At 40.6% G+C, this 15,095-nt stretch overlaps 1 protein-coding gene and 1 long non-coding RNA gene across 3 annotated transcripts in view; one reads left to right on the forward strand and one right to left on the reverse strand.

Moving 5' to 3' along the window:
* Positions 1 to 10,337: 10,337 nt before the first annotated feature.
* Positions 10,338 to 12,344, reverse strand: LOC147340116 (uncharacterized). The gene is made up of 2 exons (XR_015158919.1): positions 12,208 to 12,344; positions 10,338 to 10,742 (listed from the first exon to the last, which is right to left on the reverse strand). It is a non-coding gene; the product is annotated as an uncharacterized LOC147340116 (long non-coding RNA).
* CFAP47 (cilia and flagella associated protein 47) overlaps positions 10,977 to 15,095 on the forward strand; it is a 507,751-nt gene continuing 503,632 nt past the window's right edge. For both annotated transcript variants that reach the window (XM_086387631.1, XM_086387632.1), the window contains exon 1: positions 10,977 to 12,268. In XM_086387631.1, coding sequence (XP_086243757.1) covers positions 12,074 to 12,268 — 195 coding nt within the window. In that variant the 5' untranslated portion in view covers positions 10,977 to 12,073. The remainder of the gene's footprint in view (positions 12,269 to 15,095) is intronic.

Consider the following 15,095-nt stretch of genomic DNA (forward strand, 5'->3'; position numbering starts at 1 on the left):
CTGCAGTTTCAGCTTTAACATCATTCCCTCCAAAGAAATCCCAGGGCTGATCTCCTTCAGAATGGACTGGTTGGATCTCCTTGCAGTCCAAGGGACTCTCAAGAGTCTTCTCCAACACCACAGTTCAAAAGCATCAATTCTTCAGCGCTCAGCCTTCTTCACAGTCCAACTCTCACATCCATACATGACCACTGGAAAAACCATAGCCTTGACTAGACGAACCTTTGTTGGCAAAGTAATGTCTCTGCTTTTGAATATGCTATCTAGGTTGGTCATAACTTTCCTTCCAAGGAGTAAGCGTCTTTTAATTTCATGGCTGCAGTCACCATCTGCAGTGATTTTGGAGCCCCAAAAATAAAGTCTGACACTATTTCCACTGTTTCCCCATCTATTTCCCATGAAGTGGTGGGACCGGTTGCCATGATCTTTGTTTTCTGAATGTTGAGCTTTAAGCCAACTTTTTCACGCTCCTCTTTCACTTTCATCAAGAGGCTTTTGAGTTCCTCTTCACTTTCTGTCATAAGGGTGGTGTCGTCTGCATATCTGAGGTTATTGATATTTCTCCCGGCAATCTTGATTCCAACTTGTGTTTCTCCCAGTCCAGTGTTTCTCATGATGTACTCTGCATATAAGTTAAATAAGCAGGGTGACAACATACAGCCTTGACGAACTCCTTTTCCTATTTGGAACCAGTCTGTTGTTCCATGTCCAGTTCTAACTGTTGCTTCCTGACCTGCATACAAATTTCTCAAGAGGCAGATCAGGTGGTCTGGTATTCCCATCTCTTAAAGAATTTTCCACAGTTTATTGTGATCCACAGAGTCAAAGGCTTTGGCATAGTCAATAAAGCAGAAATAGATGTTTTTCTGGAACTCTCTTGCTTTTTCCATGATCCAGCGGATGCTGGCAATTTGATCTCTGGTCCTCCGCCTTTCCTAAAACCAGCTTGAACATCTGGAAGTTCACGCTTCACGTATTGGTGAAGCCTGGCTTGGAGAATTCTGAGCATTACTAGCGTGTGAGATGAGTGCAATTGTACAGTAGTTTGCACATGCTTTGGCATTGCCTTTCTTTGGGATTGGAATGAAAACTGACCTTTTCCAGTCCTGTGGCCACTGCTGAGTTTTCCAAATTTGCTGGCATATTGAGTGCAGCACTTTCACAGCATCATCTTTCAGGATTTGGAATAGCTCAACTGGAATTCCATCACCTCCACTAGCTTTGTTCGTAGTGATGCTTTCTAAGGCCCACTTGACTTCACATTCCAGGATGTCTGGCTCTAGGTGAGTGATCACACCATCGTGATTATCTGGGTCGTGAAGATCTTTTTTGTAGAGTTCTTCTGTGTATTCTTGCCATCTGTTCTTAATACCTTCTGCTTCTGTTAGGTCCATACCATTTCTGTCCTTTATCAAGCCCATCTTTGCATGAAATGTTCCTTTGGTATCTCTGATTTTCTTGAAGAGATCCCTAGTCTTTCCCATTCTGTTGTTTTCCTCTATTTCTTTGCATTGATCGCTGAAGAAGGCTTTCTTATCTCTTCTGGCTATTCTTTGGAACTCTGCATTCAGATGCTTATATCTTTCCTTTTCTCCTTTGCTTTTCGCTTCTCTTCTTTTCACAGCTATTTGTAAGGCCTCCCCAAACAGCCATTTTGCTTTTTTGCATTTCTTTTCTATGGGAATGGTCTTGATCCCTGTCTCCTGTACAATGTCACGAACCTCATTCCATAGTTCATCAGGCACTCTATCAGATCTAGGCCCTTAAATCTATTTCTCACTTCCACTGTATAATCATAAGGGATTTGATTTAGGTCATACCTGAATGGTCTAGTGGTTTTCCCTAGTTTCTTCAATTTAAGTCTGAATTTGGCAATTAGGAGTTCATGGTCTGAGCCATAGTCAGCTCTTGGTCTTGTTTTTGCTGACTGTATAGAGCTTCTCCATCTTTGGCTGCAAAGAATATAATCAATCTGATTTCGGTGTTGACCATCTGGTGATGTCCATGTATAGAGTCTTCTCTTGTGTTGTTGGAAGAGGGTGTTTGTTATGACCAGCGCATTTTCTTGGAAAAACTCTATTAGTCTTTGCCCTGCTTCATTCCGTATTCCAAGGCCAAATTTGCCTGTTACTCCAGGTATTTCTTGACTTCCTACTTTTGCATTCCAGTCCCCTATAATGAAAAGGACATCTTTTTTGGATGTTAGTTCTAAAAGGTCTTGTAGGTCTTCATATAACCATTCAACTTCAGCTTTTTCAGCATTACTGGTTGGGGCATAGACTTGGATTACTGTGATATTGAATGGTTTGCCTTGGAAATGAACAGAGATCATTCTGTCAGTTTTGAGATTGCATCCAAGTACTGCATTTCGGACTCTTTTGTTGACCATGATGGCCACTGCATTTCTTCTGAGGGATTCCTGCCCGCAGTAGTAGATATAATGGTCATCTGAGTTAAATTCACCCATTCCAGTCCATTTCAGTTCGCTGATTCCTAGAATGTCGACATTCACTCTTGCCATCTCTTGTTTGACCACTTCCAATTTGCCTTGATTCATGGACCTGACATTCCAGGTTCCTATGCAATATTGCTCTTTACAGCATCAGACCTTGCTTCTATCACCAGTCACATCCACAGCTGGGTATTGTTTTTGCTTTGGCTCCATCCCTTCATTCTTTCTGGAGTTATTTCTCCATTGATCTCCAGTAGCATATTGGGCACCTACTGACCTGGGGAGTTTCTCTTTCAGTATCCTATCATTTTGCCTTTTCATACTGTTCATGGGGTTCTCAAGGCAAGAATACTGAAGTGGTTTGCCATTCCCTTCTCCAGTGGACCACATTCTGTCAAAACTCTCCACCGTGACCCGCCCGTCTTTGGTTGCCCCACGGGCATGGCTTAGTTTCATTGAGTTAGGCAAGGCTGTGGTCCTAGTGTGATTAGATTGACTAGTTTTCTGTGAGTATGGTTTCAGTGTGTTAGCCCTCTGATGCCCTCTTGCAACACCTACTGTCTTACTTGGGTTTCTCTTACCTTGGGCATGGGGTATCTCTTCACAGCTGCTCCAGCAAAGCACAGCCATTGGTCCATACCTTGGACGAGGGTATCTCCTCACCGCCGCCCTTCCTGACCTTCAATGTGGGATAGCTCCTCTAGGCCCTCCTGTGCCTGCGCAACTCAGATGACCATTATATCTACTACTGTGGGCAGGAATCCCTTAGAAGAAATGGAATAACCATAATGGTCAAAAAAAGAGTCTGAAATGCAGTACTTGGATGCAATCTCAAAACTGACAGAATGATCTCTGTTCATTTCCAAGGCAAACCATTCAATATCACAGTAATCCAAGTCTATGCCCCAACCAGTAATGCTGAAAAAGCTGAAGTTGAATGGTTATATGAAGACCTACAAGACCTTTTAGAACTAACATCCAAAAAAGATGTCCTTTTCATTATAGGGGACTGGAATGCAAAAGTAGGAAGTCAAGAAATACCTGGAGTAACAGGCAAATTTGGCCTTGTAATACAGAATGAAGCAGGGCAAAGGCTAATAGAGTTTTGCCAAGAGAATGCACTGGTCATAGCAAACACCCTCTTCCAACAACACAAGAGAAGACTCTACACATGGACATCACCAGATGGTCAACACCAAAATTGATTATTCCGGTGCAGCCAAAATATATGATATACATATATATATATATATATATATATATATATATTATAATCAATATATATTATACAATCTATATATATATATATATAATATATATAATTATAATATAATCAATATAATATTGATTATATTCTTTGCAGCCAAAGATGGAGAAGCTCTATACAGTCAGAAAAAAGAAGACCAGGAGCTGACTGTGGCTCAGATCATGAACTCATTATTGCCAAATTCAGACTTAAATTCAAGAAAGTAGGGAAAACCACTAGACCATTCAGGTATGACCTAAGTCAAATCCCTTATGATTATACAGTAGAAGTGAGAAATAGATTTAATGGACTAGATCTGATAGACAGAGTACCTGATGAACTATGGATGGAGGTTCGTGACATTGTACGGGAGACAGGGATCAAGACCATCCCCATGGAAAAGAAATGCAAAAAAGGAAAATGGCTGTCTGAGGAGGCCTTACAAATAGCTGTGAAAAGAAGAGAAGCGAAAAGCAAAGGAGAAAAGGAAAGATATAAGCATCTGAATGCAGAGTTCCAAAGAATAGCCAGAAGAGATAAGAAAGCCTTCTTCAGCGATCAATGCAAAGAAATAGAGGAAAACAACAGAATGGGAAAGACTAGGGATCTCTTCAAGAAAATCAGAGATACCAAAGGAACATTTCATGCAAAGATGGGCTTGATAAAGGACAGAAATGGTATGGACCTAACAGAAGCAGAAGGTATTAAGAACAGATGGCAAGAATACACAGAAGAACTCTACAAAAAAGATCTTCATGACCCAGATAATCACGATGGTGTGATCACTCACCTAGAGCCAGACATCCTGGAATGTGAAGTCAAGTGGGCCTTAGAAAGCATCACTACGAACAAAGCTAGTGGAGGTGATGGAATTCCAGTTGAGCTATTCCAAATCCTGAAAGATGATGCTGTGAAAGTGCTGCACTCAATATGCCAGCAAATTTGGAAAACTCAGCAGTGGCCACAGGACTGGAAAAGGTCAGTTTTCATTCCAATCCCAAAGAAAGGCAATGCCAAAGCATGTGCAAACTACTGTACAATTGCACTCATCTCACACGCTAGTAATGCTCAGAATTCTCCAAGCCAGGCTTCACCAATACGTGAAGCGTGAACTTCCAGATGTTCAAGCTGGTTTTAGGAAAGGCGGAGGACCAGAGATCAAATTGCCAGCATCCGCTGGATCATGGAAAAAGCAAGAGAGTTCCAGAAAAACACCTATTTCTGCTTTATTGACTATGCCAAAGCCTTTGACTCTGTGGATCACAATAAACTGTGGAAAATTCTTTAAGAGATGGGAATACCAGACCACCTGATCTGCCTCTTGAGAAATTTGTATGCAGGTCAGGAAGCAACAGTTAGAACTGGACATGGAACAACAGACTGGTTCCAAATAGGAAAAGGAATACATCAAGGCTGTATGTTGTCAACCTGCTTATTTAACTTCTATGCAGAGTACATCATGAGAAATGCTGGACTGGAAGAAACACAAGCTGGCATCAAGATTGCCGGGAGAAATATCAATAACCTCAGATATGCAGATGACACCACCCTTATGGCAGAAAGTGAATAGGAACTCAAAAGCCTCTTGATGAAAGTGAAAGAGGAGAGTGAAAAAGTTGGCTTAAAGCTCAACATTCAGAAAATGAAGATCATGGCATCTGGTCCCATCACTTCATGGGAAATAGATAGGGGAACAGTGGTAAAACAGTCTCAGACTTTATTTTTGGGGCTCCAAAATCACTGCAGATGGTGACTGCAGCCATGAAATTAAAAGACGCTTACTCCTTGGAAGGAAAGTTATGACCAACCTAGATAGCATATTCAAAAGCAGAGACATTACTTTGCCAGAAAGGTCCGTCTTGTCAAGGCTATGGTTTTTCCAGTGGTCATGTATGGATGTGAGAGTTGGAATGTGAAGAAGGCTGAGCGCCAAAGAATTGATGCTTTTGAACTGTGGTGTTGGAGAAGACTCTTGAGAGTCCCTTGGACTGCAAGGAGATCCAACCAGTCCATTCTAAAGGACATCAGTCCTGGGTGTTCTTTGGAAAGACTGATGCTGAGGCTGAGGCTCTAATACTTTGGTCACCTCATGCAAAGAGTTTACTCATTGGAAAAGACCCTGATGCTGGGAGGGATTGGGGGCCAGAGGAGAAGGGGACGACAGAGGATGAGATGGCTGGATGGCATCACTGACTCGATGCACATGAGTTTGGGTGAACTCCGGGAGTTGGTGATGGACAGGGAGGCCTGGCATGCTGCAATTCATGGGGTCGCAAACAGTCAGACACGACTGAGCAACTGAAGTGAACTGACAGAGCTTAAGGAAAAACATACCTTTGAGCATGATGAGTTGTTTTGTCCTATAATCATTAGCTTTGAGCTTAAAGAAAATTTGTCTTAAAGATTGTTGTCTTACCAACTCAGAGTTTAAGACAAAATGTCTTAACTAATATGAAGGAATGTAGAAAAAACAAAAAAGTTCCTCCTTTCACCTCCTCAAGAGCCCCAGACTCCTTTTCAACCTACCTAAGAATAAGCTCTCTGATTTATAGATAAGGAAAGCTTACTGAAAATGAATGTATCAAATTATATATACATTGACACATATTTCTTGTTGAACCAGTAATTGAAAAGATTTTTTTCATTCCCTGTTTTACAGGTTTTTCCTCCCGTTTGGTTACAGAATGGATTTTTAAATTGTCTCATTCATTTCACCAGTCTCACAAGCCCTTTGGAAACAGATTTTTAAATTGTATTTGAAATAAGTAATACCAAAGGGGTTTTGGGGTTCACTGGGGTCAAACAGGAAATAAAGTATATATAGAGATATAAATGAGTTGAGGAATGAAGGTATCTTAAATCTTTTGATGAACAATACCTTTCATAATCACCACTTGGAGACTTTTTTTCACATTGATTTCAGTCTTCAACTAGTCACATTTATCAGGTCCTGATTGGATGGTGGTTGCATTTTATAGTTCAATAAACATCAGTTTCTTATTGCCCAATAAAATTTGATTCAAAGCCTATACTATGAGACTAGCCCTGTCTAAAGCCGTGGTGCTATGTGGTTCACCAATCAAATACTGAACTCAAATAAAAGGACAGAAAGAAATGGCAATTTTTACTTCAGCCAAAGCATAAACTTAAAGGAAGAAATGAGGAAAGTGGAATTGAATATGTAGGACAAAGGGAAAGGGCAAAAACGCAGGGTATGTTGGAATTGTGAAAAAGAATGAAAGATAATTAAAATATTTATTTTTAATAAAAATTTCAAGCAGTTTCCTCGATATATTAAACAATAACAGAGAAATGCAATTATGAATACAAATGGAAGAGAAAAAATAGGTGAGTCAGTGTATGAAACTGATAATGTCTTTTACAGAAGTATTGAATCTCAACAAGAAATTCCCAGGGAAAAAATAAGGGAAAGTGCTATCGAGAGAATTTATGTCCAATTGCTAAGTGCAGCTAATGCAGCACTAAATAAAACTTTTGAGGGACTGTATTTTGTAATTATTATTGGTAATTATTCATTAAATGATGTTGAGTTTTTCTGGATCAATATATCACTTTTATACCAGGGTACATTTTGCTGAAGCTGAAGATCCAATACTTTGAACACCTGATGTGAACAGCTGACTCATTGGAAAAGACCCTGATGCTAGGAAAGATTGAAGGCAAAAGGAGAAGAGGGCAGCAGAGGATAAGACAGTTGGATAGCATCACTGATTCAATGGACATGAACTTGGGCTAACTTGGGGAGATGGTGAGGGACAGGGAGGCATGGTGTGCTACAGTCCATGGGGTTGCAACGAGTCGGATACAACTTAGCGACTGAACAACAACAACAACAACAATGAACAGTGTTGTATATCTTTCAGTGTGTGTATTTGTCATTATATCTTCTATAAGGAAGGAAGCACACTACTTGTTCAGTCATCAGGCTTCCCTGTCCTTCACTATCTTCTGGAGTTTGCTCAAATTCATGTCCATTGAGTCGGTGATGCTATCTAACCATCTCATCCTCTGCTATCTGTTTTCTCCTCCTGCCTTCAATCTTTCCCAGCATCAGAGTCTTTTCCCATAAGTCAGCTCTTTGCATCAGGTGGCCAAAGTATTGGAGCTTCAGCATTAGTCCTTCCAATGAATATTCAGGGTTGATTCTGTAAGGTTTGACTGCTTTGGTCTCCTTGCAGTCCAAGGGACTCTCAAGAGCCTTCTCCAGCACCACAGTTTTAAAGCATCAATTCTTCAGTGCTCAGCCTTCCTTATGGTCCAACTCACATCCGTACATGACTACTGGAAAAACCATACAGATCTTTGATTTCACAGACATTTGTCAGCAAAGTGATGTCTCTGCTTTTTAATACACTGTCTAGGTTTATGCAGAATACATCATGCAGAATGCCAGGCTGGATGAATCACAAGCTGGAATCAATACAGCTGGGAGAAATATCAACAACCTCAGATATGTAACTTTCTTTCCAAGTAGCAAGTGTCTTTTAATTTCAGGCTGTGGTCACCATCTGCGGTGATTTTGGAACCTGAGGAAATACTGTCACTGTTTCCACATATTCCCCATCTATTTGCTATGAAGTTATGGGACCAGATGCCATGATCTTAATTTTTAAATGTTGAGTTTTAAGCCCGCTTTTTCACTTTCCTCTTTCACCCTCATTAAGAGGCTCTTTAGTTCCTCTTCACTTTCTGTCATTAGAGTGGTATCATCTGCATATCTGAGGTTGTTGATATTTCTCCCAGCTATATTGATTGCAGCTTGTGATTCATCCAGCCTGGCATTTTGCATGATGTATTCTGCATATAAGTTAAATAATCAGGGAGACAATATACAGCTTTGTCATATTCTTTTCCCAATTTGGAACCAGTCCATTGTTTCATGTCTAGTTATAACTATTGCTTCTTGACCTGCATACAAGTTTCTCAGGAGACAGGTAAGGTGGTCTGGCATTCCCATCTCTTTAAGAATTTTCCACAGTAAATGGAAAATTTATGTAAATGGAAAATGTATATAAATGACTACTGAGGCACAATTAGCAATCTCTGCAATGACATCTGGGTATAGTAAGACACACTTGCTTTTAGTGATAGAGAAACTTGTATCCTTTGACCTGGGTTGGTTAGTTGCTTTATGTCATTCACTATATGCTTTGTGAAAATGGTAATTTTTCTGTTTATGTTTCTGCCAAGTAATTAATGCTATTCTACTCTATTCAGACATTAGTCTAGTCAATCTATTCTTAGTGGCATGGCTTTTCATTATCGTGAAGAATTTTTTATATGTAACTTTAAATGGTAACCCACTCCAGTGTACTTGCCTGGAGAATCCCAGGGACGGGGGAGCCTGGTGGGCTGCTGTCTATGGGGTCGCACAGAGTCGGACACGACTGAAGCGACTTAGCAGCAGCAGCAGCAGTGAATCTCATTGTATATTATCGACTTTTAAATTATTTTATAAACATGGTTACCACACTTTTAATACTCTTGTACTTAAGAGAGTTCTTTTTGCCCTCTCACAATAACTCCTGTTTCTTAGTCAATATTCTAACCACTGTAATATATTTTCCTGGATTTCATTCAAACTCTTTTCAAAAAATGATATGGAACTTTTGAAGATTTTAAATTATCAAAATAATATCCGGTGTTTCCCCTTTTTCCCTTTGTCATCAACTTTTTTCAGTCCCTTAAAGATGTATAGACACAAACATCCAAAAATTTTACTAGGGATCATTTCACTTACTTCCTCTTGTTATCCCTTCCTTGGTGTTCAGAGATTCTACCCACCATTAGGGGCTTCCCTGGTGGCTCAGATGGTAAAGAATCCATCTGCAATGCAGGAGACCCTAGTTTGATTGCTGGGTCAGGAAAATCCCCTGGAGGAAGGCATGACTACCCACTTCACTATTCTTGCCTGGAGAATCCCATGGACAGAGGAGTCTGGTGGGCTACAGTCCATGAGGTCACAAAGAGATGGACACGACTGAGAGACTAACACACACTAACACACACATTCACCATTAGAGTTTCCACTAGTTAAGTATGAAGTAGGACTTCTGATATCTGTTTCACATGGCAAAATTTATGGTTAATTGATAGGAGTTACATTTTTTTCTCTTAAACTAATTCAGAGTAGAAGAATGGCAAGTCTGCAGGGAACATTTAGCATGTCCACTTAATCTTCAAGTCCTCATTTTAGTTAGTTCATCATTAGTATAATGAGGAATAAAATTAAACCTTATTTATAATATATAAAGTGTTCCAGTCAGAGTGCCTACTTTGATTTTTATATAAAAGTCCTGCCAACCATGCTGCCTTGGAAATCTGGCAAAGATGAACACACACACATTTCACCCATGATATATAATGAAAATTATTCTCCATGAAGCCTCCATATTAGAAAATTATACACACACACACACAGAGAAAAGGTACTGTTTATATTTTTTATCACTGTTATGTAAAAATCTGTTATTTGTCCAACCTTAAAGTAACTACATAATCATGAATAGTTTAAAATTTTGACTAAAAACAGCCTACAATTCACCCAACTATGCCTTCATATGTCCATTATTTGATAATAGAATTTGGATAAGATACTTTGGAGTTAAACACATGATGCACGTGTTAAGAGTACTTTATCTAAAGTTTACATTTAGGGTAGGTTAAAAAAAAAAGGTAAAAACTCAAGAAGGTTTAATTATAGTTACTAAGGGCAACAGATTGAGCTGTAGGCTGGGGAAGTTGGAGAGAGCTATGTGACATTGTTGATGAGAGTTTGAACAGAACAGGGAAACATTGTTCAGCATTTGATTTGAATCACTGTATCTTTAGGATCCATACAGAAGTCTAGACTTGAGACAGTCTGCTTGAGAATGGGCAGTAGGCAATTTTGAGACCTCTTTGGAATTTCCAGTTTTGGCAGAAGTTGATGACAGGGCTCTGTATGGACTGTGGTCTTGATTCAGTCAAGTTCCCTGGGCTGCTGTTGTCTTCTCTGTGCTGTAGAGGTGTCCTGCATAGGGGCTACAAGATACACACCGGATTTGTACTGTGATACCATAGTAGTGATTAGCACAAAAATCCAGGTGTGACTCACATCTCCCACTTGTGAAGTCATAATATAGAAAAATCTGAAAAATTATGCAGGGGCTTTTATTCAGTTCATAAGAATCTGTAAATCACAATGTCCACCACCACTACTTCCACTATTTTCAACTATTGACAATTCCAAGAAATTTTAAAAATTGTCTTTATAGTGAAGTAATAACTTACTGATCATCTTAGAACTGTGAGAATCTTGTAAAACAATTGTGGGAAAGTTTTCTACAAAGATATTTAGGTCCTGAAGGATGAGTAACTGTTTGACCAGGAGATGGAAAGGCTAGTCCATTCAGAGTGATAGTCATGTGCCATGGCAGTGAGGAAATGAAAGCATCTAATTATAAATAAATTTTTATGTGAGTGGGAAATTCTATATGGTTTTTAAAATAAGGGGTGGAGGGGGAAGCCATTTCTGCACTGCTTGGCTGCAAATTAATAAAGGTCTGTGGAAGAAACTGTTGTGAAGTTATCAGAGGCAATTAAGTCAGGGAAATGGCACTCACCTAATGTTTTGAAACCAAGGACTACCACAGCAGATGAAAGATGAGGAGAGATTATGGATTGGACAGTGTGAATTTAGACCTGTTGGAAAGGTGCTCAGATAAATAGCCATGAAGATGTTTGATCTGAATCTTCTGAGCAGCGCCTTCTTTCACAAATGAAGAAACTTAAACCTAGACGACTTAAAATTTTTATAGCCTCTCTTCAGTGTGTGGTCCTTGAACCTGCACCATTGGAATCACCTGGAACTGTGTTAGGCCCTGACCCAGATCTACTGAAAACAGATTATGAATTTTAACAAAAACCCAGAGGATTGCTAGTAGATTTTTAGAAACATTAGCCTAAGGCAACTGAGCCGGAGTCAGGGGGATCTGGCTGTGTTTCCATTGCCTTCCTCCGTTACTGTTACATCCTGTTTCGTACTTGGGCACATACTTTCACTGCTCTTTAAGTTTAATCTTGAGAGGTCTAGGAAAATGCCCGCCCCGCCAGTGGCCTCTTAAAATCCTGCCAGGCTGGGATTTGGGTGACCAAAGCACGTTTTACAGTTATTCTGATGACACCTGGGATACTGGGTACTTTCACCAGAAGCTTGCAGCCTCTGTGAGGTTGCCAACTCGCGCAGCTTGGGCGGCGCCAAAGCCGGCTGGGCTGGAGGAGATCGCGTGGCGTCGGGCGGTTGCCTAGCGACGGCGTCCACGCTAGTCGGTGGTCAAGTCCGCGACGGTTTGCGGGCTACATAGAGCACGGCCATGGAGACCGAGAGGAGCTCCCTCGTGGCTCGGGACTTGGACACCACAAAGAAGGACATGAAGCTGCGGGTGACCCCGTCGGAAATGAAATTTCGGAACGCGGTGGCAGGGAGGGTCTACCGCCTCCCACTTACCGTACAAAATCTCGGCCGAAGCAGCCAGAAAATCCATTTTCAGGAGCCTGTCAAGCCACAGGTAACACACCCAGGGGAGTTCAGAGCAGGGCCTCAGGAGGGCCTGGGGAGGGTGCGGGCAGGATTGAGCTTCCTGTGAAGCGGTGATTTGGTGGGCTGGCCTTTTTGTTTGTTTGTTTCTCCCCCCGCCACCCCCCCCCCCTTTTTGTTTGGGGCTGGGAGACAGGGGAGAAAAGTCGATCTGGAATCTCCCAGTTCCTTCATTTGGAGTTTGGGGAAAACAGGGAAGAGGATTTTATGCGTCTCTCCTCTTTAACAGCCAAGAATCTATGCTTTATAATGTTGTAGAATTATGACAACTTATTCTCTATTAACTCCCCTTTGGGTCATAAAGTGCCTGATTACTCCAGCTACTGTAGGATAGCAGGAAGGTTTATTATTTCATACTGTAACAAACTTTTGTTTAGCAACTGCTACAAAATAGAAAGTAGCATGTAAAATGGAGACAGTTCTGCCCTCAAAAAACTTAGAAATTAATGAGAGAGGGGACTTCCCTGGTGGTCCAGTAGTTAAGACTCCATGCTTCTACTGCAGGGGTCACAGGTTTGATCCCTGGTGAGATGGCAGCGACCAAAAACAAAACAAAACAAAACTAATGAGGGAGTTAGTACAAGTTGAATAATCAGCAAAATTAATGTTCTAAGAGGCTATCCCTATCTTTTCACCTTTCTTTTGATTTAAAAATTGACAGAACTTCCTCTCTGTCACTGTTATTTTAGACTATCTGTGTGAATAAATGGATATTAATTTATTATGATCACATGTTCTCAGGGAGACTTGATATAGGACAGGTGAAGATAATTTTTGATATGTAAGTGATGCATAACTGCATTTTCTCCTGAAATAGTCCTAATAATGATACTGAATGCAGCTGGACTTCTATATGCAGATATGGAAAGGTTCACTTAAAATTACATATGTTTCTAACTACTGTGGGTTGCTGTTAGAAAATGAATACACAGTCCTGTCTTCAGTGTTTTGTTGACCCGTGTGGCCTATGGTTCAGTCAGGCCAGTCTTATGCTCTACTTTTTACACTTAAAAAACTGATGTACTATTTACCTACCCTAAAGTGCACAGAAACTGAAAGTAAAGCTTGATGAATTTTTATATGCATTTATCTCCATTTATCTCCATGTTGGAGAAGGCAATGACACCCCACTCCAGTAATCTTGCCTGGAAAATCCATGGACAGAGGAGCCTGGTAGGCTGCAGTCCATGGGGTTGCTAAGAGTTGGACACGACTGAGCAACTTCACTTTCACTTTTCACTTTCATGCATTGGAGAAGGAAATGGCAACCCACTCCAGTATTCTTGCCTGGAGAATCCCAGGGACGGCGGAGCCTGGTGGGCTGCCGTGTATGGGGTCGCACAGAGTCGGACACCACTGAAGCGACTTAGCATAGCATAGCATCTCCATGTAGCTACCACTTAGATCAAATCATAGAATATTTCCAACACTACAGAAGTTTCTCTGTAGTACCTGGAGTAATCACCCCATGGAGGTAGGTGACCACTATACTGACTTGTAATGAACCAGATTAATAGTCAGTTCTTGAGTTTCATATAAATGGAATCATTCTTTATGGATTTTTGTATTTACATGTTTTGACAGTAGTAATGTGTTTATTTTGTAATAAAATCATGCAGAGCCTAACCCTTTAAATCAGGAAGTACCTGATTGCTACAAACACTGTAAAATTAGAGAAATCATTTATTATTTCACTAATTCACTACATATTTATTAAACAATTGAATGTTCATCTGAATATATTTTCTTTTAAAAGTCAAGTTGGCAGTAAATCCCAGATGTGGGCAAACACTATTTCATGGATGTCTATGGGGGTCACCAGAGTCGGACACGACTGAAGTGACTTAGCAGCAGCAGCAGGAGACACTTGTATGAGCGGTTTTTGTGCAGTCAGAAGAAAAATAATATATTTTATTTTAGTGTGATTTTTATTTAGAACACAGGTCTTGACATTAGCAAGAGAATGGCCAGACAGGTTTACTAGTTAGAGGCGAAAGCCATGAGCTCGATATCAGTGTGAACTTATATTTGTTGCTAGATCATGATGTGTATTCCTGGACCTTCCTAGGTGTAAAGGGAATTAAGGAAGGGATAGATTAGTAAAAAATATATTAGCTGTCTTGGAGGAAACAAAAAACAGGGTGCTATGTAAAGAGCATTGCCGTCGTCACTGTTGTAGTTACTTAGGAAACAATTCTCTTAACATGCATCAGTGCTTGTTTTCCAGTTTGTTTTCTGAGGTCCCACATTACCTACTATTTGCCGTATGCAGTGATGTATGCCACCTACTGTGGGTTGCTGTTAGAAAACTAAGACCCACTCCTATCTTCAGTGTTCTGCTGACTCTTGTGGCCTCTGGATCTGTCAGGCCAGTCTTTCTTGTCATTGTCCTCTTACCCATGTTAGCTCAGACTTCCTTTTCTTTTGACCCATGTTTCTATTCTTCCCTCCTGTAAGAATCACTGCCTTCCAAATCCTGTCCATCTCTGAGAGTCAAAAGTGAGTTTTCATTTTTCTCAAACAAATCTTCTCTTATCTCTAAATTCTTTCTCCCCACTGCTGCTGCTGCTGCTATGTCGCTTCAGTCGTGTCTAACTCTGTGCGACCCCATAGATGGCTCCCCCGTCCCTGGGATTCTCCAGGCAAGAACACTGGAGTGGGTTGCCATTTCCTTCTCCAATGCATGCATGCACGCTAAGTCGCTTCAGTCATGTCTCTTTCTCCCCTCAGTTCAGTTCAGTTCAGTTGTGACCAACCTAGATAGCATATTGAAAAACAGAGACATTATTTTGCCAACA

This window comes from Bos grunniens, chromosome X (assembly GCF_055505025.1).
Source record: "Bos grunniens cultivar Pamir isolate PY7600 chromosome X, Bosgru_T2T1.0, whole genome shotgun sequence".
NCBI classification, from domain to species: domain Eukaryota; kingdom Metazoa; phylum Chordata; class Mammalia; order Artiodactyla; family Bovidae; genus Bos; species Bos grunniens.